The following is a 27,242-nucleotide window of genomic DNA, read 5'->3' on the forward strand; positions in this document are numbered from 1 at the left end:
CCAATGATGGTTATCAAAATATATCTCATTTATAATAGATATAGATTAATTTCTGACACAAAACTTAATTAACCATTTTAGTAAAATCACCTCTCTCAATCACATTTATATTTATTAAATTATAAATTAAATATTTATTAAATATAAAATAAAATATAAAATATTCACAAATTAATAAAATGGTGGATCAAGTTTGCGAACAAATCAACAACTTTAACAATATTATTTTCATTAACTTTTAATTTAACTGGTTACGGTAAAACGAAATTTATCTCAATAATTTATTTAAAAATAAATACATCATTACTTAAATAAATGAATTAATTTAAAGTAACATTTTGCTTCATCATTTTACGTGTTGTGTGACTTTAAGTTTTATTTTATCTTTATATTTAATTATAACTATAATTTAAATTAACCTTTTATTTTTATCTTTTATTTTGTAAATATTGAATTGTTGAAATTATTATATATTATTTTATCATCATGCATTACAAATTAAATTTAGAAGCATATTGTATACTATTTTCTTTTAACAGCCACATATACAAATAAATTATAATCCAATCCTATTTAATTTTTAAAAATATATTATTTCATTAAAATATCATATTATCATAATCCTCTTAATTAATACTAGCTGGAGAAAGGCTCTGTACCTGTATTATATTAAAAAAAATATAAATAAAAAAATAAAAGTTACTCATAAAAAATAATAGTTATTAAAAAATAAAATAATTCATATACTAAAAGTAATTATTAAAAATAATATCTCCTTTATATTAGTATAGATATAAATATAGACTAATTAAATAAAATTTTAAATTATCAACTACTCCGTCCTAATGCGTAAAAGGAAATTACGTACTAATTATAATTGTAGTAATAACATTGTATAATAGTTTTAACTAATAAATTTGTTTTTTTCCTTATAATTAATTATAAACTTTTAACTAAAAAATTTTTTGTTGTTATTTATAGTTAGTATTAATTACTATATAATTAATTATTTTTTTATAACTGTCTAATAAAATATATTCTCTTAATTAATATTAATATATATATATATATATATTAAATGTAATTTCAAGTTATCAGTTACTTTGTTTTACAATTAATAATAATATTAATTTATTGTTTTTTATAATTAATAATAATTATTATTATACTATTTATTATTCTTTTAGCTGAGAATTTAGTCAATTTTAATTCTATAATAAAATCACTAATGTACATATACATAATAAAGAAACATGATTTCAAATGATCAATATCAATTATTCAATAATGACTCTAACAACATTATAGTTGTGGTCAAAAAAATGTATACAATATTTATTATTTTTGTAAATAACTTTCTTATCAATTCTTCCTTAAAAAAAACTTTCTTATCAAATTCCAATTAATTCAAAGAAATAATATTTTCAAACACTAGTACATTAATACAGCTTAATATTTAATATATATATTTTTTATAATTATAGTGTGTTTACGAAGTATTCAACAATTTTTTATGACTAATTTTTACTATAAAATGTAGCTAGTTATCTTTAATGCAATCTCTCCTATTTATTGTGTTTTATTTATCATAACACTTGAATATGAGAGTTTATTTATGAGTGGAAGTTGAATATCACTTAAATAATATTTAATATAATTAAATGTTTTCATATATAATATAACAATATTCCATATAAAATTAAATTCCTTCACCGGATCTTAATTAATCATGGTTTGGTGTGTACATCATATTATAAATGGAAGGCTTGTTGTGTCTATAGTGTTCAAGTTTTCATTGTTGCTAGCCATCAAAACAAGAAAATCACATCTAAGAACCAAACACATTATGGGTTGTTCATTTCCATTGAATATCCCTCTAGTAACAACAATAGTGCTCCTCTTGGGTGTGACACTCCTAACCAAGCCCATGGTTGTGACATCTTTTCCATTATTCACTCAAAATCGGTGGATAGTTGATGAAAAAGGGTCAAGGGTGAAGCTAGCATGTGTGAATTGGGTGTCACATTTGGAACCCATAGTGGCTGAGGGCTTAGGTGAGAGACCTTTGGATGTGATAGCCAATGAAATCAAATCCATGGGCTTCAACTGTGTTAGACTCACATGGCCTACTTTTTTGGTCACCAATAACTCTCTTGCTTCTCTTACTGTGAGACAATCTCTCAAAAATTTTGGCTTGTTTCAAGCCATCGTTGGTGTACAAGCCAACAACCCCTCTATTATTGATCTTCCCCTCATCAAAGCTTACCAGGTATATATGTAGGGATGAAATCAGAGCCCTATTAAAGGGTTCGCATTTTTTAATAATAAATCTTTTAATATGGTCTGAAAAATAGTTTTTTTTTTAATATAATCATATATTTAATATAATATATAAATTTTTTTTTCTAATGAGTTGGGGTCCGTCTGTCCAGGTATACACTGCATCATTTGCTTACTCTAACTTACCTAATTGATTGTTGCTAATATATATATTTGATTAACTTTAAACTTGAAATTATTAAATGAAACAAAGAGTGAATCTTGAAAGAATGATATATCCTTGAATTAAGAATTAATTGTCCTTGTTAAAAGTTGAAAGAATAAAAAGATTGATGAAAGATAATTTGTGTGTGGCGAGTCCTCAGGCAGTGGTGAAAGGCTTAGGAGAGAAGGGTGTGATGGTGGTTTTGGACAACCACGTGTCGAAGCCACAGTGGTGCTGCAGTGGCAACGACGGCAATGGCTTCTTTGGGGACCAATATTTGGACCCTGAGGTATGGACTACGGGCCTTACCAACATGGCCACCCTTTTCAAAGGAGTCACTAATGTCGTAGCCATGAGCTTGAGAAACGAGCTACGAGGTCGTACACAAAATGCCAAACTCTGGTTCAGGTAATTAGTTAATTAATTATAATATTTCATGTTAAAGTTTTATCTCATTTCATTTCAAGGACTTAATCCAAAAATATTGAAATACAAACAAATCTCACATTTATAAAATAAAATAAAAAAAATAACAACTTATAAAACATACTCATATTCCAATAAAAGAGAGACCTATTGAGTAATGACCAAAAATAAAATCGTGAAGGCTTAAGTCCAAAGCAGATAATATCTCATAATTATGAAGTTGTGTGTAAAATAACTTTATAAAAAAATAACTTATATAAAATATTTCATCAAACAAATACCATAAAATAACCCATCAAAAAATACCAGATCCAACACTTTATAAAGGAGTTTAAAATAAAAACCTAGACACCTTGCTCAATCAACTAGGGGTGAGCAACGGGCGGGTTTGGTCGGGTTCGGGTGAAAAATGTTCAACCCGTTGTAAATCGACTTTGAAAAAATGTGACCCATATCCGACCGACTGAGCTTTCGGTTTGAGGCTGCTCGAGTTGCAACGGATTCAGATTTGGGCGGGTGGGTACAATCAAGTTTTAGATTTTCTGTGGACCAAGTTATTTTAACGAAGGTGAAGCTTAAAACGGTAAAAAAATATTTTTAAAACAGTGTACAAAAATAGAATGAAGGTAACAATAGATGATGTAAGTAGATTCGTAAATAAAATATTTACAAACTAAAGAAGCAAAAATAAAAGATAACAAAATTCATAATTGTTACATGCAAAAGAAATCTAAAGTTAGATTACAAAATCTATAAGAAACCACTGTCACACAAGTTGTACTCAAAATGGAGATAGGAAGATGGAAAAGAAAGATAAAGAAAGAAACAAAAAGAAAAATCTAAAAGTAGACTAGTGTATTGAGAAATTGAATGAGGAAGGAGAAGACAAAAGAAATATCTAGGTTATGAGAAAAAGAAAAAAAAATTACAAATTGATGGCTATATTATACTTGAAATAAAGACTTTTGAGTTTGGACCATTGTTGTTTAGTTATACAAAAATAATAAAAATATAAACTTATCTCATTTTCGGTTGGGTTCGGTTTTTAGCGGGTTTAAAAATTTAAAACCGAACCCGCCCAATATAACCTGTATAAAATCAAAATTTTAACCCGATTTACCCGTAAAACCCGTCCGAACCCACCCAAAAGTAATATTTTTTATCGGGTTTTTCAGGTTCGGTTCGGGTCTCGATTTTATGCTCACCCCTACAATCAACTCTGAAGAAGCATATACTCTCTCTAATAATAATAATAACTAATTTTGTTAATAACTAATTTTTATTGAAAAAAATTGTTAATAACTAATTTTTATTAAAAAATTTATTATATTAAGTATTCATCAATTTTGTTAATAACTATTTTTTATTAAAAAAATTATTAATTATTTTTAACGGTCTCCTCTTTTAATCATATATTAATATATATGTTCTAATGTATTGTTTTATTAATTAAAATTTATTAAAAGTTTCATTTACATGGGTCATTAAAAAGCATGTTGGACCTACAAGCTTTTTGTGATTTTTGATAATTTTTAACAGATAACATATAGAGCTTTCAAAACAATAAATTATTAGGCTTATGATCTAGAGTTTAAGATTTGGGTTGTGTTTGGATAAAGGATTTGAGAAATTCAGTTGCTTTAATTAACATTTCTCTATCCTCAAAATTTTTTTATGAAGCAATTAAAATCCTTCATTTTCATATTCTCTTGACAAAACAACTATATTTCTTCATTTCTTATTTTGAATAAATAACTAATCTTTTGTTTTTAAAACTTCATATTTGAGAAAAATAATTAAATTTATTTTATTTATAAGATATTGTTATTCATTATAAAATATTTATTTTTATTATCACCAAAAAAAAAATATTTATAAATTATATTATTTGGATAAAATAATTAAAAATGTATTTTTGTAATTTATTTAACATAAAATTATTTACTATTTTTTTTTACTGAAATAGGGGTAAATCTCTCCAAAATAAAAATAAAAAATTAATTGCATATTCAATTTGAATTTTCTAACTACATAAATCAAGATCCTCTAAAATTGACTTAGATTAAAAAAAAAGTAAGGAATAATACAAATATTATATCTAAATAAATTTCTAGCAATTAAGTTTAATTTTTTGGCCAATTCAATTCTAAAATAGATCAACAAATTGCTACCAGCAAATTGTTAATAAGTACATATCCAATTTTCTAATTGATTGTTATTAACTATTTACGATATATCATACATTGATATAGTATCTAAATGTACAAAGGCTTCGAGTGACTTAATTATTCTCTATTTCCTGAAGAAAAAAAATAATTTGACAAAAATGATGAGTTTCTTTTGTCATGAATTACAACAGAAAAAAATTACAAAGACAATAAACACACACACACATAAAAAATGCATCCAATGACAAGTTATAATAATTAATGTTTACTTGCATATAACTAAGTTGGTAATCAAAACTTGTTTCATGATATAAAGTAACCAATTATTTTTTATTTTTATTAAGTCCCAATGCCAGACACCATGGTCTAGATTCTTCAGTAACTTTGGTGAAAGCTAGATCTGTATAAAACATGGATTTCTCAAATTCTTTGGATATGTCCAAAACTAAAGATAACAAGAACCACAGTGAGACATTCAAATGATAAAATGAACGAAGAATCAAATAAAGCTAGGAAATCAACAGCTATTCTTTGATGAGAATCCAAGACAAGCAATATAGTCACAACTAACTATGACAATACAACATTCAAATGATGAATCATGTTTGACCTAATCAGATACGAGCAAGCTTAGAGGCATCAAGCATGCAAAATGCCAAGAAAGTTCCAAACTACAGATTGATTGCCCGCGAAAATAAGTTTGCTAAGCTAGTTAAAAGATTTTCTTGTGCATCTAGGCTTTTTGTTATTTCCATAATAATCTAGTAATTGTTCACAAAATGGAACACAGAAGTATAGTGCCTGTACAAGGTAGAAAAATATATAAGAAACTTGTTAGCAAAGTACCGTAAAAACCTTCATAAAAAATAGCAAACTAATTATCTTCAAGTACAGTCACCATTCACTAGACACGTCCAGTGCACTTACTGATATTTTCGTGATGCTAAACATATGACTGCAACGACTACTGCTAGACGTTGATAACATTACTTAATAATTGAGAAATTATTAAGTATTTTATGATAAACTTCTTATGGACCACTTATTTTGTAGCTCAACTTTGTCTATGGACTCTTTAGGTTAGGTTAAATTAGTTCATTATACTTTATTTTATTTTTATTTAAAATTGACAAAAAATAATAAAAATATCATGCAAAATAGATTGAATAAAATTCAGAGTTGGAGATTAGTGACCAAACGTTAGACTATTGGCCAAAACCAAGTGACCTAATTTTTTTCCCCCAAAATATAACGTAGAGTTAACCCATTTTATTTGGACTTTTATTTTTTTTTTGGTAATTAATGTATGATAAAAATTATCTAGACATTTTTTTGACACCTTTACCTAGTGTTGCTAGAGCATTTCTTTTTTTACTAAGATATTAATATGAAATATATTTCATATTGTTTGAAGTAATTTTTGATTGAGAATTATGGACACACATTAAGATTAAAATTTGAATCTTGAATAACTTTATTAAAGGATATTAGTCACTTAAACTTCCTACAACATTAATGTTTAAAGATTTATAAATCTATGGTCATGATGTATATAAATATACCATATAGGTACATGCCAAGAGGAGCAGAAGTCGTGCATGCAGCAAATCCAGATGTTCTTGTAATTCTATCTGGCCTAAGTTATGATAGTGACCTATCATTTCTTAGAAACCAGGGAGTGAAACTCAGCTTTGACAGAAAACTAGTATTTGAGTTGCACTGGTATGCCTTCTTCAGCGGCTCAGCATGGATATTAAAGAACCTAAACCAAGTTTGCGGCCAAGTCACACAGAACATGATAGAAAGAGCAGGATACCTTTTGGAGCAAGGATATCCACTGTTTGTGAGTGAGTTTGGGAGAGACTTGAGAGGCACAAATGATAATGACAATAGGTACTTCAACTGCTTCATGGCAGTTGCAGCAGATCTTGACTTTGATTGGGCCTTGTGGACACTCATTGGGAGTTATTACTTAAGAGAAGGGATTTTAGGAGAAATCGAGGTTTATGGTATTCTTAATGTTAACACAACCCAAGTTACTGACCCAAGTTTCTTGCAAAGGATAGCTGCTCTTCAACTTCCCTATCAAGGTATGACAATTCATAATAAGATATGCTTTCATGTATTTTCTTAATATTATATATTTACATTCTTGATGGAGATAAGTGATATGATCTTAATAGTGTATATAAATAAGGAATGATCTTAATTTTACAAGTCGATTTCGTAAGATTAAATTAGGTTTATAATTATTTTTTAAGATAATATTAAAGTCGATCTATTCTTAGTCTATTGTGTCATTTATGACCAAATTGTTATTGAACTACCTACATATATCAATCTTACATGCAAACTTTAAGTTCAGCTGTCTAGACGCAAAAATAATATGTTAAAAATCTCACAAAATAAATGATACACTAATAGTAAAAAATAGACTTTTTTAATAAATAAGTAAGAAATTGTACCAATAATAATATATTTTTTTGGTTTGAGAGAGGTATAACTCATTTCCTTTGAATAAACTCATATAAACATAAAGTGATAACTCTATATAATCAACATTAAACTCTATATATATAATGCTATATTTCATATTTCATATCACATGCAAATATATATTATCATTGTCAAAGTAATTGTATTGCTCTTGACATATTGCAGGGCCAGGATTACTGGAAGCTGAACACAAAGTGATTTTTCACCCATTGACAGGTCTTTGCATATTAATAAAGTCACAACAATTAGTGTTGGGATCCTGTTCTAATTCTGAGGCATGGGAATACACAATCCAGAAGGTGCTATCACTCAAGGGTGCAAATAGCACTTGTTTATTAGCAGATGGAGAAGGGAAGCAAGCAAAAGTTGGAAATGAATGTTTAGGTCCCAATTCAATATGGGAAATGATCTCTGATTCCAAGTTACACCTCTCAAGTAAAATCAACAATGCTTCTGATGTGTGTCTGGATGTAGATGCCAACAACAACATTGTCACCAATGCATGCAAATGCTTGAGCGATGATAAGAGGTGCGACCCTACTAGCCAATGGTTCAAACTTGTTAACAACACAAGAAAATCAACATCAACATTATTATATTAATACTATGTTGTGTATAAAGATGGCAATGGGGTCAATAAGAGGTTTCTTCTGCCCATTCTGCCCATTCTCTTAATGTGTGTATCCATCTATTATATTCTCCTATTTGATATACATATTTTTTTTATAAACAATTTTATCTTTAAATTTTTAAATAATAAAAAATAATATTAAAAATTAATTATTTTTATAAAAATAAAATTCAAATTTAAAATTTTTAAGTTTAAAGATCAAATGCAATACTAATAGATCTACTAAATATTAATTAATTTTTAAATACTCTCATTAAATAAAATATAGAGACACAAAATATTTTAACCCCACTAGTTTAAATAATCATGACACATTATTTATAGCAAAAATAAATTAAATTAAATTATTTTACATATAATTAAAAATGTTTTTAATATTTTTAAAATATAAGTACTTACAGTATCGAATACTTACTATCTCAACGCACAATTATTAACTGATTACTTATTTGATTATCTATTTATTTATAACAATACATAAAGACGATCTTATATAATTTTTAAGATATTTTTACTCTTTATTTATTATGGTAAGTGCACATTTCTTTCTTTTATTGTAAGGTAATTCAATATCCCTACTTTATTAATTTAAATAAAAATATTATTTACCAAAAATAAATTACATATCTCATAACCATTTTGTAATTTTCACGCTTCACAACATTAACAAGATAGTGACTTTTTTTTTCACCAGTAATTCATAATAGATTTTATAGGAAGCGGTCATGACTTTTTTTTCTCATCCCTAACTGTTCATGCATTAAATTAAGCTGCAGATGTCAAATGTAAAAAAACATAAAACTGCATTTATCTATCTAACCATTAACTGTGCCACTAACACCGCCTCTATGCAACTGTCTAAAGGATAATAGGACAAATAACTGCAACAAAACAAATCAGTAATTTCCCTAATAATAATCTTCTAATGACAAAGTCAACAACAAAGTGGAAAACAGACCTTTATAATAATTTTAAATGTGTCACAGAAAATTTAAATTTACTAAATACAGTACCAATTTTTGAAATTTTTATTACAATACTAAGATGAAAGATCCTTATGGGAAATCGGAGAAACGAAAGGAAAAATTTCAAAGGAAATCGAGAGTGAGGATGGAAGAATAATCAGCTTTATGCATGGAAAGTTTTATAAATCCAAAAATATTTATCCTGAAATCGGGTAATGCACTAATATCATGTGCACCAATATGTATGCCTTTTCACGAAGAGTAAATTAAGTTTGTGGTGGTGAGGAACTTCAGAATCAATCTTTCAGAAAAGCAGACAAAGCACTTTTACTTGCCTTATGATCAGAGAAAAGCATAATTTTGGGGCTTAGAGGATTCTGTAATGATGAAGGGGCGTTTCTAAGGGGAAAAGATACTTAATTATTAAAACTATTTATTCTATTTTCTCTAAAACTATTTATGAAAGCAGGTGATACTTCAAATAATTGATGGTTTATTCTATTATCACATAAAAAGAGAAAAGAAGATTGTAGAATATTGCCTTTTGATAATGCTGTTTCTTTGTTTACATAATTCAAATTTTATAATCTTACATGAACATCGGAGAAAATATGGCCCCGAGGGATATGTAATGTCAATTATCAGGTTCGCACCGTCCTTTCCTCTTAATAAGGCTAATTAATTACATTTACATCACAAGTCCAGGATTTAAATTAAAAAAGAATAAAGAGAAAGAGAAAGAGAAAAAGAAAAAGTAACGAGGCACGTTCCTTTTTCAGACCATATTATAAATATAAATTAGCATAAGCATAAGAATACTTCACTTGCATATCAGAGACAAATTGATGGACCCCATTGATGATGAACCAAAGTAGTAGCTTCATCTATCTGCTTCCACAGATCAAAAGAATATAAATATAGAAACAGGATCATCCACTGATAGAAGTAGTAGTGTAGAACCACGTAATTTTTATAGCATGAGTACATGACGTACATGTTAATGTGGTGCATTTCACCATAGTTTTTTCAGCCTTAAGAAACACCCCATTTCCTTCCTAAGTTCCAAACATGCAAAATGATATTCTTATAAAGAAGCTCCTCCTCACACACGATCCAGATGGTCGCAGGCTGGATTCTGAAACCATGCTTCTTGCTGTTGGCAACATTATGTTTCATGCTTCCTCAATAATAGTAAACTTCATGCAGTCTCATACTATCTTTTAAATACATTAAACTGAATGTGGCATATATCACCTGCACTGAAGTTTTCAGATTATGATTTCTATTGGCTTGTTTCAGGTGGCTTCTAATTTATATTCTGCTTCCTTTCAGAAGAATGACATAACTGAAATAGAAACGCTTGGTTGTAGTGAACCAGTAGGATTCGTCATCACAAAAATAGGCAAGGTACTTCATATTCCTTGTTTTGACAATCTTGGTGCATGCACATACACTTATAGTTAACATATCTATTTTATTGGCAGATTCTATGCAAATGCTATGGTGAAGGTGATATTAACTCAAGGATCACGAGTGTGTTTGATTTGATAGGGGAGTATAGTTGGGATGCAAAAGTAGTTCTAGTGCTTGCTGCTTTTGCTGTGAGATATGGTGAATTCTGGCAACTTATGCAGCTATATCGTGGTAATACTTTGGCAGCTTTAATTTCAAGTATTAAGCTGCTACCATGCAACTTAAAGCCACTGAAGCTACAAATCAAAGCATTGAGCTTGTTGGTTAAGATTATGATGGATGTGGCTATGTATATCATTAAGTTTGAAAACTTGCCCCTTCAACATGTAGAGCTCGGAAATGATGTACTCATTGTCACAAAGTCTCAAATATACGAAGCTGCATACTGGATCACCAGAAGCTGTTTAGCATGTTTTTCTCAAGTCACCGATTTCACAACCAAGAAACATGAGCAAGTGCATGTTCCTTCCCTTAAGGCTCCTGTTAATAATGTCAAACACATATAAATTCATAAAAAAAATTATTTATTAGACATAGTGGCTTAAAATTATTGCTAGTCTCAAATGCATGTAAAAATTTTGACTAGGAATGCCATTTTGATGTATTCGGTCATTTCAGGTATTCTGATTCAACAATAATTGCTGCTTGGGAGCTTTCAAGTTTGGCGTATAGATTAAGTAACATATGCAGCAATCTCAGAAGACAGGTGGATCAGTGTCACCAAGAAATAGGTTACTTTTCGGCTTCATGATTGTGCTTAGAATGATAGGCTTATTGAAGGCTTCTGAGTTATGCACTAACATCAATGATTTATAATAATGTTTCAGAGAAAAACTTGTATGAGAAGCTGTTGAACCTTGCTCGTGAGGAGCACATTGATAATCAGAAGATTCTCACTTTATTTTTTTCTTCCAAGAATTACTTGCCATTGAAGGATTGCTCGACAGAAGTAAAGGTAATATACCCTTATATTGTGCTAGGAAACATATTTTGCCTTTTTATATTTGGAAGAGTTTAGAATGTTGAATCAATAGATATTACACACATATGACTTAACTACAATCACTTACTTTTACGAAAATAAAGATTTTTTTGCCATACTATTTCTTAAAAAAAATAAGTGGTATATATTAACAAATTCACAAATATATATTACAAGAATAAATCTCACACGGATAAATTAGAAACTAAAAGAAAAATATTATAAATAAAAAAAATCATTCAAGTTTAAAGTCTTTCCAACTTTTAGGATTATTGGAGTTTTGTATTTGTTTGAGGGATAATATTTATCCAAAAGAAAGATAATATATTTTGTTATTTTTATTGATTTTGTACATAATTTTATAATAAAAAGATATTGTCTATTTTGAAATTAAGGATTTGTTTAAAAAAAATTATGAACAACTTATTTATATTTATCTTATTTTATAAGTGTTTAAATATATTTATAAAATTAGATGTTCACTCGTACATTACACATATTAGAAAGATATATATATATATATATATATATATATATATATATATATATATATATATTTTAAAGAAATTAAAATTGTTATATTATATTTAATAAATGTAAAAAAAAAATTGAAATAACAAATATAGATAGTAAGATATGAATTTTTATTGTGGTTTTAGTTTTTCAAGTTCATTGTATTGTTAACATGATTTTTTAGACAAATTAAATAACTTGATTATCATTGAATTATAAGAGACATTAAAAGATAATCAAAATTATAGATATAACTAATGAACATGTTATTTGACATTACAATAGAAAAAATTAAAACAACTATCGTCACTTTGACACCAGAAAAAATTATTAGATTATATATATATATATATATATATATATATATATATATATATATATATATATATATATATACAATAAAAATGAAAATTTAAAAGAAAAAATTATTAGATTTTATATATATAACAATAACAATGAAAATCAACATTATAAGTTTTCAGCCATTTATTTTAAAATAACATTTTATAAAAATTAGTATAATAATTTCTCCTTTCACTACCACATAGGATTATGTTATTATCAATCATATGAAATCTTATACAATGTTAGTTAAGAAATATTCTTATAAAAGTTAAGTAAATATTTTTAAAAAACTGAATTTTTTTTTTACAATAACAAAGATAAATGTTAGTTATTGACATTCTAATCCTTTTTGTGGCTAAATTTTAGTAATTATGCAATTTTCCTGCATCAATTTATAGACAATTCAATCAAAACTAATTATATAATAATTTTTATAGAATAATATTTATTAGTATATTTATTAAAGTTATTTAATTCAAACTCAATTATATATTATTGTGTGTGAAGTTCGATTATCATTTTCAAACTAACTTGTAAAAATAAAAATAAATAAAGAAGTAGAGAAAAAAAGTATAATACAAAATGTTATTGGAAATCAAACTTACTTTTAATCATTTTTCTAAACTGTTAATAAACAATTTTTTCTTATATTGGGCAAATTTTATAATTGTACATTTCTTATTTTAACATTTATAAAGTTTTAATAAAATCTTTTTGACTTTATTTTTAAACTATTAAATAAAATGTTATACTAGTATTTTTAATTATGATATTTATCTAATAAATGAGATTATCTGTAATAATTATTAATTATTAATAATCATTAATTATATGTTATTTATGTTTATGTTTATAATTAACAATAATCAATTATTATTTAATATTTTCTATAACTGACATTCTAATCCAATTTAATCTCTTAATTTATGATTATTGGATGTAATTAATAATATATATAATTACTGATAAAAGTATCAATTACTCTATATTAATTGTAATAATATTATATTATTTTAATTAATAATTATTGGGTTTTGGTAAAAGAAATTGTTTAACAATTGTATATAATTAAAATTAAAATTAATATTAATTACTATAATATTTATTTCCTTTTTTTAAAAACAGAGAATTTAATTAAATTCAACTCCTTAAATAATAAAATTAATGATACATATACTAATTAAATTAATTTTAAATTAACAAATACTTTAGTTTACAATTAATATTACATTGTTTTTTTTATAATTAATGTTAATGACTATACTGTTTATTATTTGTTTGAAACTGGGAATTTAATGAAATTTAATTCTTAATTAATAAACTAATTATTTTATATATAATTAATAATTAAATATAATTTCAAATTATTTTGACCAACAAAAATGTTTTTTTCTTATAATTAATAATTACATTATATTTATTGTCTTTAATTTTTATAAAAACTATTTTAATCAAATTTATTCTCTTAATTATTAATTAATATGATTATTAATATATAATTACTAATTGAATATAATTTAAAATTATTAGTTATTTAATACAAATTATAATGATTTATATAATTTATCACAATTATTAATATTTAATAATAATAATAATAATATATAAAAGGAAAGGAAGAACTAAGTTGTTTATTTAGTTATGAAATTATATATATATCCATGAAAATAAAAAAATGTGAGTGGTGTAAGAAGAAAATAGAAGAAAAATAAGAAATAAAAATAAAAAATTCAGAAAATATTGAGTGATTTGATACAGAAAGATGACAAAATTAATATTAAAGAAAATATTATAAATAGTTATATTGATAATGAACATGCAAGTGAGAGTCCAATTCAGCATTAGTAATTTATTTTTCCACCATTTTTCTGTAAAATTAATGGTTTTATATTAAAATAATTTAAAATTCATGTTTAATATATCAAATCCACGATAAGAAAGAAATTACAAAAATTAAAGCATTTGTCTTTATATCTTCTTTTACTTAATTTTGATGTCTTTATTAGATTTTCACTCTTCATATGTTGATCGTGTGCATACAGAAACAAAACACACATTGGAAAACAAACATCATAAACTCAATTTTGTTATAAATGAGTATCAAATCCTATATTAGTGTGAAAAATTGAGAATACTGAAAATAAAGGAAGAAAAAATAGTATCTTCTATTTCTGACAAAGATTGTCATGTGAGATGAAAATTAAACAAAGGGAATAAGAAATAAATTAGATAGAGTGTGAAGATATAATATACAGAGGGTAAAGGAAATATGTAATAGAAGATAAAGATCGAGAAAAGTTGACACGTAAAATGGATCATCAAATATCAAATTATATGTAATTAAAATATAGGAATGGATGAAAAAAATAGTGCCTTTTTGATGATAATAATTGTAGTGGGATGAAAATTAAACAATAGAGGATTTAGAGTTGAGTGTAATCAAAATTGAGAGCGAAAAAAAAAATGGCAAAGTATTATCTTTGTGATGATAATGATGATTGTAGTGAGATAAAAATTAGACAATATAAAAATAAATTGAGAAAGAGATGAAGAAAAAAATAGTACTTTTTTGATGATAATGATAATGTCTATAGTGGGATGAAAATTTGACAATTAAGGAGTGAAAGTTATGAGTAATCAAAATTAAGAAAAAAAATGAAGAAAAAAATAGTACCTTTCTAATGATGATGGTTATAGTAGGATGAAAATTAGACAATAGAAGAGTGAATCGAGAAAAATGAAAAAAAAATACTATTTTTTTATGATGATGATAATTATAATGGGATGAAAGTTAGACAATAAAAGAGTGAGACTATGATTGAATAAATTGTATAAGGAAGATGTTTTCTGATGATGATGATTGTAATGGGATGAAATTTAGACAATACAAGATAATGGATAGAAGAGATGTAATAATATATAGAGGGTAAAAGAAAAATATAAAAATAGAAGATAAAGTGTAAATAAATTAACACGTGAAAATATGCTAACATGGCTATGTGTGAAATTAATTTTATAATGATGTGTCAACATAATAATATAAGAGTGAGAGTTGGACACATACAAATATGTTGACATAATAACATGTGAGATTAATTTTATAATAATGTGTCAATGTAATAAGGTATAACTTGACTTTTATATAATAGATAGATAGATATCTTATGAGTAATTCATAAGATGTTTTGAGTCTATTTTGATAAATTATTTGACAAAGTTTGTTTAATTTAAATGAGAACTTATTAAAAAATACTTAAGTTCGAATCATGCCATCAGCATAAATAATTTTTATTTTTATTTTTTCATTTTTTTACTAAAAACCAATTTTATATTTTTTATTATTCTCTCCAAAAGTTTTCATTTTTGTCTCCAAAAGTTCTCGTTTCTGTTTATTTTTTCTCTTTCTTCTTCAATTTTTTTTTCTATCTCTTTCCCCCTTAAATTCACATTCCCTTATTTTAAAAAAAACTCTTAACTTTATTTTTTCTCTAAAATATAGCACATTTAGAATAATTTTTTTGCTGATATTCATACAATAATTTTTAGTCATTATTTTATAAAATACATAGAATTGATTTTTTAATTTTTAAAATTTATGGATCCTAATTTTTAATCATGATTATATATATAATTGATTTATCATATTTTATTATTAATGTTATTTTTTATAAATTAAAATTAGGTGAATGATGACTAGTATTTTCTTTTTATCATTTTTAATATTATTGTGATGTATAATATAATTTTTAAAAATTATTTTATTACTGCTTATATTTTATTTTACTTTCAATCAAAATTTAATTTGTAATTTTTAAAATAAGATAGCATCTTATAAATACTTAAATAGAATAAGTCTTTCATAATTTTATTTTTAATCATTTCACTCAAAATATTTCTTATCAATAAAATATGTATATTTTATAAACATTTATTTCTCCTCCTATTCTAACATGTAAGACTTAATTCTATAACATATAATTGTACATAAAGGTTCCAACCTAAAATTCTACATATACTACCCCATTCCCACCACTAAGCCTACTTAAGATAATTACACGTTAGAATTATATATTTACTTTTTATAGGGTTTGAACAAATCACACGTATATAGAATATTTTAATACACGGTTGTTTTCCAGAAGTATGACAGTAGTTATAAGGTTAAATTTGTTAAAATATTTTTAAAAATGAGACTTGTTTATAAATTATTTCCATCCTTGACAATCCACTAAACTTAATCTTCTGTCATCCACAGGTTGGTGTGTCTGAACTGAAAAATAATATAGTTCTGTTGTTGATCTCAAAACCGCAACTGCTCAATCCGGTAGAAATATTCTTACTGTTCCAGCAAACACGTGATCATCCTCTGAATGAGAGGTTGAGGGAGAGTTATAAGATTGTGTGGATTCCCCTTCCATCTTCTGATACATGGACTGAGGCTGAAGAGAGTAGCTTTAATTTTCTGTCAGATTCCTTGCCTTGGCATGCTGTTCGGAAACCAATGTTACTTACCACAGCAGTGGTGAAGTACATAAGGGAACAATGGAACTATAAGGATGAGCCAATCATGGTAGCTCTAGATTCAAAAGGGAAGATCACAAACTACAATGCTCTTGATATGATCAAGATTTGGGGAGCCAAAGCTTATCCATTTTCATCTTCAAAAGAGAAAGAGCTGTGGCAAGATCAGAATTTGACAATGCAACTTTTGCTGGGTGATATCAATCCTCTCCTTGCTTATTGGGTAGGAGTCTGATTCATAGCATATTTTCATGCAGATTTTAGCAGTTTAATTGCAAGTAACATGCCTAGATTTTACCTTGTACTGTGTGCCAGGTTGAACAAGGCAAAAATATATGCCTTTATGGGAGTGAAAACTTGGTTTGGATCCAACAATTCAATGATAAGATAACTGAGCTCAAACGAGCAGGCCTGCAGATGGAAACAATATATGTTGGTAATCGTCAAATAGGTGAACATGTTAAGCAAATAATTGCAAGAAGTGGTGAAATAAATCTGAGTGATCCACTTTCCTTCTCAAGTGTACAATTCTTTTGGCTTCGGTTGGAGAGTATGAGAAGGTCTAAACTCAGACTAGGGAAGACACCAAGTTCTGATTATGTACTAGCTGAGTTGTCAGCCTTGCTTGACATGGATGACGGAGAGGAAGGTTGGACAGTGATTGGAAGAGGGGGTTCAACTGATGTTATCAGGCTTCAAGGGATGCAGCAGGTGATGGAATTCTTGAGAGAAAATATAGTCAACTTGAGATTTTCTTGTGCTCCAAGAAACTTCCAACTAGACCCTGATTTTGTTGTAGGGAGTTGCACTCACTCTTACTTTGTTCCCTCAAGAGAAAATGAAAGACTAAGTCAAGGAACTGTAATTTGTCAAGAGTGCAAGCGTCCCATGAAGAAGTTCGTGGTGTACCAGCCATGAGTAGGACCTATACAAAAGATGAGTTGAGCTGTGTGTGTAACCAGTTGCCACCAAATTTCTCTCCTATTTTGAGTGTCAAGTATTTAAATCGGCCAATAATCGTATTGAAACTTCTAATCAGAAACAAAACCAACTCAAATTTGTTTTATTTGAAATTTTGAATCAATTTTGTTTCTTTCCTTTCATATTAATAGATGAGTACTTTAGTCTGGGAATTGTATGAATGTCAATGTAAACATCCTAACAATTGAGGCAGTCTTTGGAATAAAGATGGAAAGTAATTTCGCAAATTTTGTTGCAAAGTTGTGAATTCAAATACATAAAATGAAGAACGAAGAATATATTGTTTCCGAGAGTAAAAATACTGGAACTCTTCCATCTGAAATCCAAGTGTGCACCGAGACAAAACATTACAATTTTGCATTTTCCCCTATTACTTGTGTTGTTTTTTCTATTTGGTGAAGACCTTTATTCATAAACAACGATACATTTTAAAAAACAGGCCTTTGGAATTTATGCCAACTATTGTAAATTTGTTCGCAAATAAACTATATATCTAACTTTTCTCTTTTAATAGTATTTCGTTCAAATTATATATATATATATGTAGATTTTAGATTCTATATAAAATGTCAAGCCATTTGGTAGGGAGAGAGGTAAAAGATCTGATACGATTGGAGTATTTTGGGCTTCTAGTCTAAGACCAATAAAATAGTCACTTGATAAGAAGCATGTCTATTTGTTCCAAATGAATAACCCTCAGCATTAATCAAACAATTGAGTTCCTTAAATATGTTATCAGAAGTTTGATTCGTGCATGTAGAGAAATCTAAAATTTTTATTGAAAAAGACAAAATTCAATTTGATAATCTATACACTTTGAAAAGAATTAGTCTTCGACTATTTGTTAGGAGAAATATCCTTAGCTCATATCAACAAATAAGCATTCATTATTTTAAACTTAAACTACTGATTTTTTTAATATATTTTGGGTACAAAATTGTTTATGATATTTTAAATTGCTTAATGCTGGGTACATTGGTGATATAGCATATTGTAATCCAAAAATAATACGCATATTTGTACATATCACCTCAAGTTAGGTGGCCATGTTGTAGCCTAGTCAAGGAGTAATAAGCTCCGTTTGATCCCATGCTCAATAACTCTTTGTGCGAGCCTTGTTCCACCACCTTCCCATTTTTAATCACGACTATGGTGTCAACACTTTGTATTGTTGACAAACGGTGAGCTATAACTACACACGTTCTTCCAACCATCATTTTCTCCAATGCTTCCTGCACCAGATTCTCTGACACACTGTCTAAAGCACTTGTTGCCTCATCTAGCAGAAGGATTGAAGGGTCCTTAAGCACTGCTCGAGCAATTGCTATCCTCTGCTTCTGCCCTCCTGATAGTTGCACTCCTCTCTCTCCACAGTAAGTATCATAACCATCTTTCATTGAACTACATCAAACAAGTTGTGTTACTAATGCAACTAACTTTTCTATGTTCCTATTGCAAAAGTGAACTAAAAAAAGATAAAAATGTGTTTTAAGTACTTCAAGATTTGGTCAAAATTTGTTTTAGTCTCTACATTTTAATGATTTTAATCTTCCTCTTTCTGAAATGCTGTGGCTTTGATCTCTAACTCTATACTTCATGTTGACTTGACCAAGGTGAAATTCACCACATTTTAGAAAATATAATGGCCAAAACCACCACCTTTTTTTTTTAAATATAGGAACTAAATCCATTTTTTACATCTTGAGACTAGAAAGTGTACCTTATAAACTCATGAGCATTTGAAAGACGTGCTGCCTTTCTTATCTCATCTTCTGATGCATCCTTTTTGCCATACACAATGTTATCACGTATAGTTCCTGCAAAGAGGGTAGGCTCTTGACTCACCAAGGCAATACGTGATCTCAAACTTCTCAAGTTAAATTCCCTTATGTCACAATTGTCTATGGATATGGATCCCTTCATGGGGTCATAAAATCTTTCAATTAATCCAATGATGGTGGATTTTCCCGAGCCACTTTGTCCCACTAATGCAACTGTTTTGCCAGCTTCAATATCAAGACTGAGGCCTTTGAGAATCATTTGATCTGGCCTTGCCGGGTACGAAAAAAAGACATCTCTCAGTTTTATATGGCCATTCATAGTATTTTTGAACTTTCTATGTCTAGGATCTTCCGGTTCAATCTGAGTTTTCCTATCCAGTATTGCAAATACTGAACTAATGGCTCTTCCACTTTTAGCTATGTCAGAAGTTGTGCTAGCTGTCTCAGCAATTTGTCTACCAGTGCCCATCAAAATGAGGAAAACTTGCAAAAGAGGTTTTGATTTCACCAGTCCTTGATTCAATAACCGGCCTCCATACCAAAAAGTCAGAGTTATAGATGCTGTGGTTACAAAATATGAAGCTGACAATATGAAACCAGAAATCCATGATTGCTTGATGCTTTCCTTCTTGGGACCTTCCATAGCAGTTCTGAACAAATTCAAAATCCTTTTCTCAGATGAGAATGCAGCAATAGTCCTGTGGTTGGTGGTAGCTTCCATTGCTAGTTGACTACCCTCTCTTTGAGCCCTTCTTGCTTTGCCTGCCATACTTTTCATGAGAATGTTTTTTGAGTAGAAACATGCAATGATCAAAGGCTGCATTGCAATCATGACAATAGACACCCTCCATGTGACAACTAAACTGAGTACAAAAGCCAACAAAGCCATAACAGAAACCTGAACTAACAGTGACATTCTTTCTGCGACAAGAGATCGAACCAAGTTGGCTTCAGTTGCCAAACGAGCACAAATTGCTGCACTGCTGTTCTCCTCTTGATCAAACCATCCCATCTCAAAAGTCAGCACCTTCTCCAGCAAATTTTCTCGCACCCTTTTTAGCAAGTGCTCTCCCATAATGGTAAAATTGTAATGTTGAAGGAGGCCTGAAATGAAGTTGACAACAGCTATGCAGCAGAAGATGGAGGAGTACAACCTTATTTCTGATTTGATGACAGAGTTATCTTTTATAAAGTAAACTGATGCAACTATTCCTAAGCAAAAGGAGTAAATTGGCTGACATATTCCAGAGCCAATGGCCCCTAAACACCCAAGCAAAGCATGTTTCCACTCAGGGGCATTCATTCTTAGTAAACGCCACTGGGAGAAACTTGCATGTGAAGATTTCTCCAAATTTTCGCTGCTGTAGTCATCACAACTAGACCCTGCAACACTGATTGAATATATGGGACTAAATGCTTGTGTTGAACTAAATGCATGGTGAATTGGGCTATTTTGCCGGCTTGTACTTGAACCTGTTAGATTTACCATCGCTAAGGGGCTCTTGTTTATTTGTGGCAATGCATTTTCGTTTTGATTTGTTGCTTGTTGTAGTTGCAGCATTTTTCTGTAAGTCCCTCCTTGTCCATTGTTCAGTTGGAGTAGTTCATCATGGGAACCACATTCAATCACTCTTCCTGATTTAAGAACTACTATTGAATCAGCCTTGCGAATTGTGGAAAGGCGATGTGCTATGATGATTGTTGTCCTCCCTCTAGAAGCCTTATCAAGGGCATCCTGCACTATTCTTTCGGACTGTGAATCCAAAGCACTTGTGGCTTCATCAAGTAGTAGGATTTTAGGTTCTCTTATTAAAGCCCTTGCAATAGCAATCCTTTGCTTTTGCCCTCCAGACAACTGAGCTCCAAATTGTCCGACCTAAAAAACAAATTGCCATTTTGTAAGAAATCTAATAGTACAATATAAAATTAGGCTAAAGAGTCTCCTTACACTGATAGTCCAAATAGTTTTTACACCATTATCCAATCACAAACAAAATCACTGTCTGTTTAGGATCTTGCTAATTAAAGTTAGGGGAATAAGAAGTATGGAATGTGACAGAACTCAAAGCTTACTTGAGTTTCATATCCATCAGGAAGTTTAACAATGAAATCATGAGCATTTGCTGCCTTTGCCGCACTTATAACAGCTTCCATTGAAGCTCCTTCCTTGCCAAATAGAATGTTCTCCCTTATGGATGTTGCAAAGAGAATTGGCTCCTGATTTACCAGTCCCATTTGGGACCTTAACCACTTAAGATGGAGTGTCTGTATATCATATCCATCAAGCAATATCTCACCATACACAGGATCATAAAATCTTTCAAGCAAAGAGATGATAGTAGATTTGCCAGAACCACTCCCTCCAACTAGGCCTACTGTTTTACCAGCCTGCACTTTCAGATTGAGTCCTTGGAGAATCGGTTGATCTGGCCTTGATGGGTAACTAAACTCAACATCGTTAAATGTGATCTCTCCTCTTGTATGTGTTAAGACCTTTCCTTTTTCTTTATAAGAATTTATGGCTGGCACTCGATCAATCATCTCGAAAATCCGAGTAGTAGCTGTTGTTGCCTCTAATATGAAACCAAGATTTGGAAGTGCACTCATCAGGGACCTGTGCATTTTAAATTGAAGTTAACAGTCATAGTTAGTGTGAAGTCCCATGGACAAAAGAAGCACATATTTTGCACCAATTCAATACTAGTTCATTTCATATCTAAACAAGAACAAAATCAGGTTCCTTCAAAAATAAAAATACGTTGGATTCAACAACTTGTTAGACTATTTGAGTGTGTTCAACTCAATTTCCCTAGTAATATCAACATGTTCCCCCCAAGAGCCTTTGTGCGTATTAGGATTCTCACTACTGATCCATGTTTATCAATTTTTTACATCAAAACACACCAAAAGTTATTAATAGTAGCTTCTCTGATCCATGTATGAGATTTGTGGATGAGAATCCAAACACACTCTTTATCTTGAAACTTGAAATATTTATTACTTAGCCAAAAAATCAGAAATGGGGAAAATTCTGATGGTACTCACAGTCCTCCCCAAATGATGCATATCTCAGCACAAAACACAGGGCCACCACTTTCTCCTTTTGTCCTGACCAGAACACTACCAACCCATGATTGGAATGCCCATGTAGCATATAGCAAACCAATGCTACCAATTATTACTCCCTTTGTTTGACCTTGTTTTATGCCAATCTCCATGCTTTTTTGAAGACCTGAGTTGAAGGCTTTTAGTGTTTGCTTCTCACCAACATATGAATAAACAGTGCGAATCGATGAGATTGCTTGTTCAGCTATGCTACCAGCAACTCCGTATGCATCCTTCATTTTATGTCCCAGTTCTTTCATGGTCTTCCCAAATATGATTGCTGGCATGATCATCATGACTGAAAATGGAAAAGCAGCTAATGCAAGCCTCCAAGAAAGGAAGAATGCCACTACAAAGCTAGAGAAAAATGCTGAGAGATGAACCAGACAATTTGGCACCTGCAAAAAACACATACAAATGATTTTACCACAAAGAAATCAAAAGAATAAGGGGGAAGATTCTATAAAGGCTTAATTAATCATTTGGTTCCAAAATATCCACGCTAACTTTTCATTTTAGTCCCTCTACCTAACAACTCTCAACTGTATAACTCTATATGGTCTTTATATGAACAATTTTTTTATTTTTTATTTTTATTTTAGTCCATGTTATCGGTGTAAAACCGTCAAATTGAAACACAAGTACTAAACAAAAAAATTGACCTTAAAATAATAAGATTAAATAATTAATTAAATCTTCTATTAATAATTAAAGATTTATTAATTGATCATATACTGACAGTGTCATATAATTAGAAATTATTATTAATATGACTTTTAAAATAATTATAATAAAAGTTAATAAATTTATCATAATAAAAGTTAATAAATTTATCATGGATGATAAATTGTACGGTGTGTTTGGTTTCACGTTTCCCGGGCTTGATTCACGTAAACGACGCGAAAATAAGACGCTATGATTTTTTACTTCTGCGTCAAATCTGTAAAACGTGAATTGAAAATGTGAATCCAGACATGCACGTAATTAGATGATAATATAAAATTTTTATATTATCAAATATATAATCTATTATCTATATCATTAAATATACCGTATATCATACCTTATCAGCCATGGTATCTTGGATTGTTTGAGTATCAGAAGTAATGGTGGAAATAACTTGGAAAGTTGTGGAAGAGTCAGTTTGGTTGTCGAAGAAACCAACTTCTTGCCTTAGGACCGACTTAAGATATTCAGTTCTCATGCGAGAAGTTTGTCTTTCTGCAGTTCTTGTCCAACATACCCCTTCTGCAAGGTAATGTCATGCATGCATTCATTCTCTTGAAATCAATATTGAACTCTTACTACTACTACTACACGAGAAGTAATTATTGTGCCAACTGAGCAAATCTCAATTGGTTAAGGTGGGGCACAAATTTAGTCAATTGTCAGGTCATGATATCCTCTTTTCAATGTACCCAAAGAAAAAAAATTAAAAAGGGAATAATTACTTTAGGTGGACAAGGAATTTTTCCATGTATTTACACCAAGAAAAAATGCATTAATAATGTTGCACATATCCATGATTTGGTAGAGGAGACAGAAAAAAGGACAGAATTGCAGCAATCTTTACCTATAAAGGACGATAAAGCAACCACAATGGCAACACCTAGCAGCCTTAGAGCGTACTGAAAGAATGATGACAGAACTTTGTCAGATGCTTTTGGAACATAAAAAACTATATTTATATTGTTGAATAATAATAACTACTGGCAAGAAAAATAAGAAACCATGTCAACAGAAAAGGATGAAAATTTTGCGTTTATTTTGTTATCATCGTCTATCTAGAATGGCTTCAGTACGTGATGACCTTACAACTAATAATATGTTTGAATAACTCCTTAAATTATAACTTCCAAAATAATGGTGAAAAATTTTAAAAGTTGAGTGCATGTATATATACAGGGTCTTCTATGTTTGTATACCAATTTTTTCACATAAAAAATTTGAAAAAAAAACGTAAAATCTACACTATATGCGTGTTTGTTTGGACGTTTTATACGCAGCAGATTGCACAATTTTTTCACCTCCAAATCTTAGCATGTGTTTGGTTTCACGTTTGAAACGTGAAAAATTACGTTTAACGTGAAGCTACACATTGTAAGTTCCACGTTAAACGTGATTTTTTACGTTTCAAACGTGAAATCAAACACGCACTTAGAGTATGTTTGAAAATGCAGGTGTTGACTTGGATTACTTTTGCATCAATTTTGATGAGATTTTTATTCAAATGTGGATTATGAATGTAGAATTGAACATGCATTTAAATTTATGTAGCGTGTGTTTGGAAACACGTTTTAGTAAGGTAATGCAAGTTTTTTCCTTAAAAAACGTGATTCTTCATCTTTATACATGTTTGGAAATTTTTATTTTCACATGATTCTACCGATAAAAATCAATTTTGGTTAACACTAGTGAAGATTATTTCTATATTTTGATTAACATTAGTGAAAATTACTTCTGCGTTTTGAAGAATTGATTTTGGCCAACGTTGATGAATGATGAAAATCAATTCTACAAACACAAACCCAAACAGGCACGTAGAAGTTATTAAGAATAATTTTCACTTGATGTGAAAAATCACATCACAAAATTCAAATCAAGCATACTTCATGATGTTTCCAAACTAGGGCAAAATATTCATTCTGGTTAAACGTTAAACCAAACATGATGTAATACAACTAATAGTTGTTTTGGCCTTTAACTTAGTTTTATAATTGATTTTGGTATACTTAAAAGTTAACCCAAATACTAATTAACACTAATTAATTACCTTGTCTATAACATGGTTTGGCACAGAATGTTCTGATCCACCACCACCAGCATAATCATCTATCAAATTACCAAGAACAAGCATTGTGATAGGGGTTTGTAGGCCACCTCCAATGCAACCCAAACTCCCCAACAGTAATAGCAATTTGTCAACACCATCTGCATAACGGAAAAAACCACCTTTGTTTCCCATATCAACACAGGTAGAATTTCTATGCCACAGAATTCATATAATGTCTTGAACACCTTATTATAATATGTACCTATGTTCTTGTTTTAACTTTTAAGTCATTAATTATAACCGTCTACTTGGAGCTGAATTATTATTGACAAATGCATTGAACTAAACGCATGATTTTAACATTTGCCGGCACTTGTTGTTTCCTAATCGTGGACTCATCAATTCCTGTCACTATGTGCGACATCGTTGTAGTTTGAACAAGACACTCTTCTTGCATATGTTATTTTGGTGTTACTCTTGTGTAGTTTTGATCACCAGAAACAAATATAATGTCCAAACATGAACGACGAGGAAGATAAGTTAGAAAAGGAATCTACCAAAAATCATGATCAGTGAACCCATCGAAGTGCATACATGTAAGTGCCTTGTAGTACTCTACATTATTTTGATACTACTACATTGGATATAATAACATTAATGAATAATCTAATAAAATCTCACTCTCGATGACGACTCTCTTTTTGTTTGTTTTTAAACGTTAGTAATAAACTCTTTTAAACACACTTTTTCTATTTGATTGAAATGAATCAAAAACAATATAAAATTTTGTGGATTTCACACTTTATTTAATGATTCTTTTTCCTAATTTTATAATTTTTAATAAATTTTAACCAATAAAAAAGTGTATTAAGAAAGATGTGTTAGAAAATATGTTGTTAGTACTCCTTAAGATATAACAATAATGAATTATGAAGAACAAACTCCTTAAGATATAATTGATTATCACTTCAAATCAAAGAACGCATAATCCATTATGAGAGGTATTGCATGGGTCAGTTTAAGTTACATGTATATATATAATTATTTTAAAAATAATCCAAATTATATATAATTGTTTTATATTATTTATATTTATTTATTTATTTAAAAAATAGATAATTTAAAATATAAAACAAAAACAATTATTATTATAAACTAAATAAATAAATCATATATTTAAATTTTATTTATTTATTTTAAAAATATAATTTTAATTTATAATAATAAATTAAAAAATAGCAATTTTATATATTTATTTAAGAGGAAAAGGAGTAAAAACATAATTATTTAAATAATTTGTTTCTATATAAATATTTAACTATATAAATGAAAAAATCGGTTTCTATTCATTTTTGCTTAATTTCATTCTATAAAAACTGTAATTTTCACTTCATTTTTTATTTATTTTTCTATAAATTATTTATATTTTTTGCATTCCTTTCAAATCATTCTCCTCCTCCAAACAATTATACTTAGTCAACAAATCTTATCTTAACCAAACAAAGAACAAATCTTAACCTAAAAAACCAACCATGGTGCAGATTGAGGTAGAAGAAACTAGAAAATGGGGAAAAAGTGGGGGAGAAAAATATTGACA

General features: G+C 28.8%; 3 protein-coding genes across 3 annotated transcripts; 2 read left to right on the forward strand and 1 right to left on the reverse strand.

Annotated features, from left to right (window-relative positions):
- The first annotated feature begins 1,808 nt into the window (after positions 1-1,808).
- Positions 1,809-8,271, forward strand: LOC109803375 (glycosyl hydrolase 5 family protein). The gene is made up of 4 exons (XM_020364947.3): positions 1,809-2,269; positions 2,646-2,893; positions 6,649-7,169; positions 7,741-8,271. Exons 1-4 carry the CDS (start codon positions 1,847-1,849, stop codon positions 8,175-8,177), a joined length of 1,629 nt encoding a protein of 542 aa, XP_020220536.1. The 5' UTR covers positions 1,809-1,846; the 3' UTR covers positions 8,178-8,271.
- Positions 8,272-9,215: 944 nt separating this feature from the next.
- On the forward strand, positions 9,216-18,333 carry LOC109803446 (sieve element occlusion protein). The gene is made up of 7 exons (XM_020365064.3): positions 9,216-10,362; positions 10,471-10,578; positions 10,656-11,101; positions 11,263-11,375; positions 11,472-11,599; positions 16,740-17,228; positions 17,321-18,333. The coding sequence occupies exons 1-7, from the start codon at positions 10,240-10,242 to the stop codon at positions 17,921-17,923; spliced, it is 2,010 nt and encodes a 669-aa protein (XP_020220653.1). The 5' UTR covers positions 9,216-10,239; the 3' UTR covers positions 17,924-18,333.
- Positions 18,334-18,376: 43 nt separating this feature from the next.
- LOC109818629 (putative multidrug resistance protein) lies at positions 18,377-26,307 on the reverse strand. The gene is made up of 7 exons (XM_029268796.2): positions 25,646-26,307; positions 24,446-24,500; positions 23,936-24,120; positions 22,813-23,270; positions 21,841-22,381; positions 19,707-21,643; positions 18,377-19,387 (listed from the first exon to the last, which is right to left on the reverse strand). The coding sequence occupies exons 1-7, from the start codon at positions 25,835-25,837 to the stop codon at positions 19,018-19,020; spliced, it is 3,738 nt and encodes a 1,245-aa protein (XP_029124629.1). The 5' UTR covers positions 25,838-26,307; the 3' UTR covers positions 18,377-19,017.
- Between the last annotated feature and the right edge of the window lie 935 nt (positions 26,308-27,242).

This window comes from Cajanus cajan, chromosome 3 (genome assembly GCF_000230855.2).
Source record: "Cajanus cajan strain Asha chromosome 3, NIPB_CcT2T_4, whole genome shotgun sequence".
Classification (NCBI taxonomy): Eukaryota; Viridiplantae; Streptophyta; class Magnoliopsida; order Fabales; family Fabaceae; genus Cajanus; species Cajanus cajan.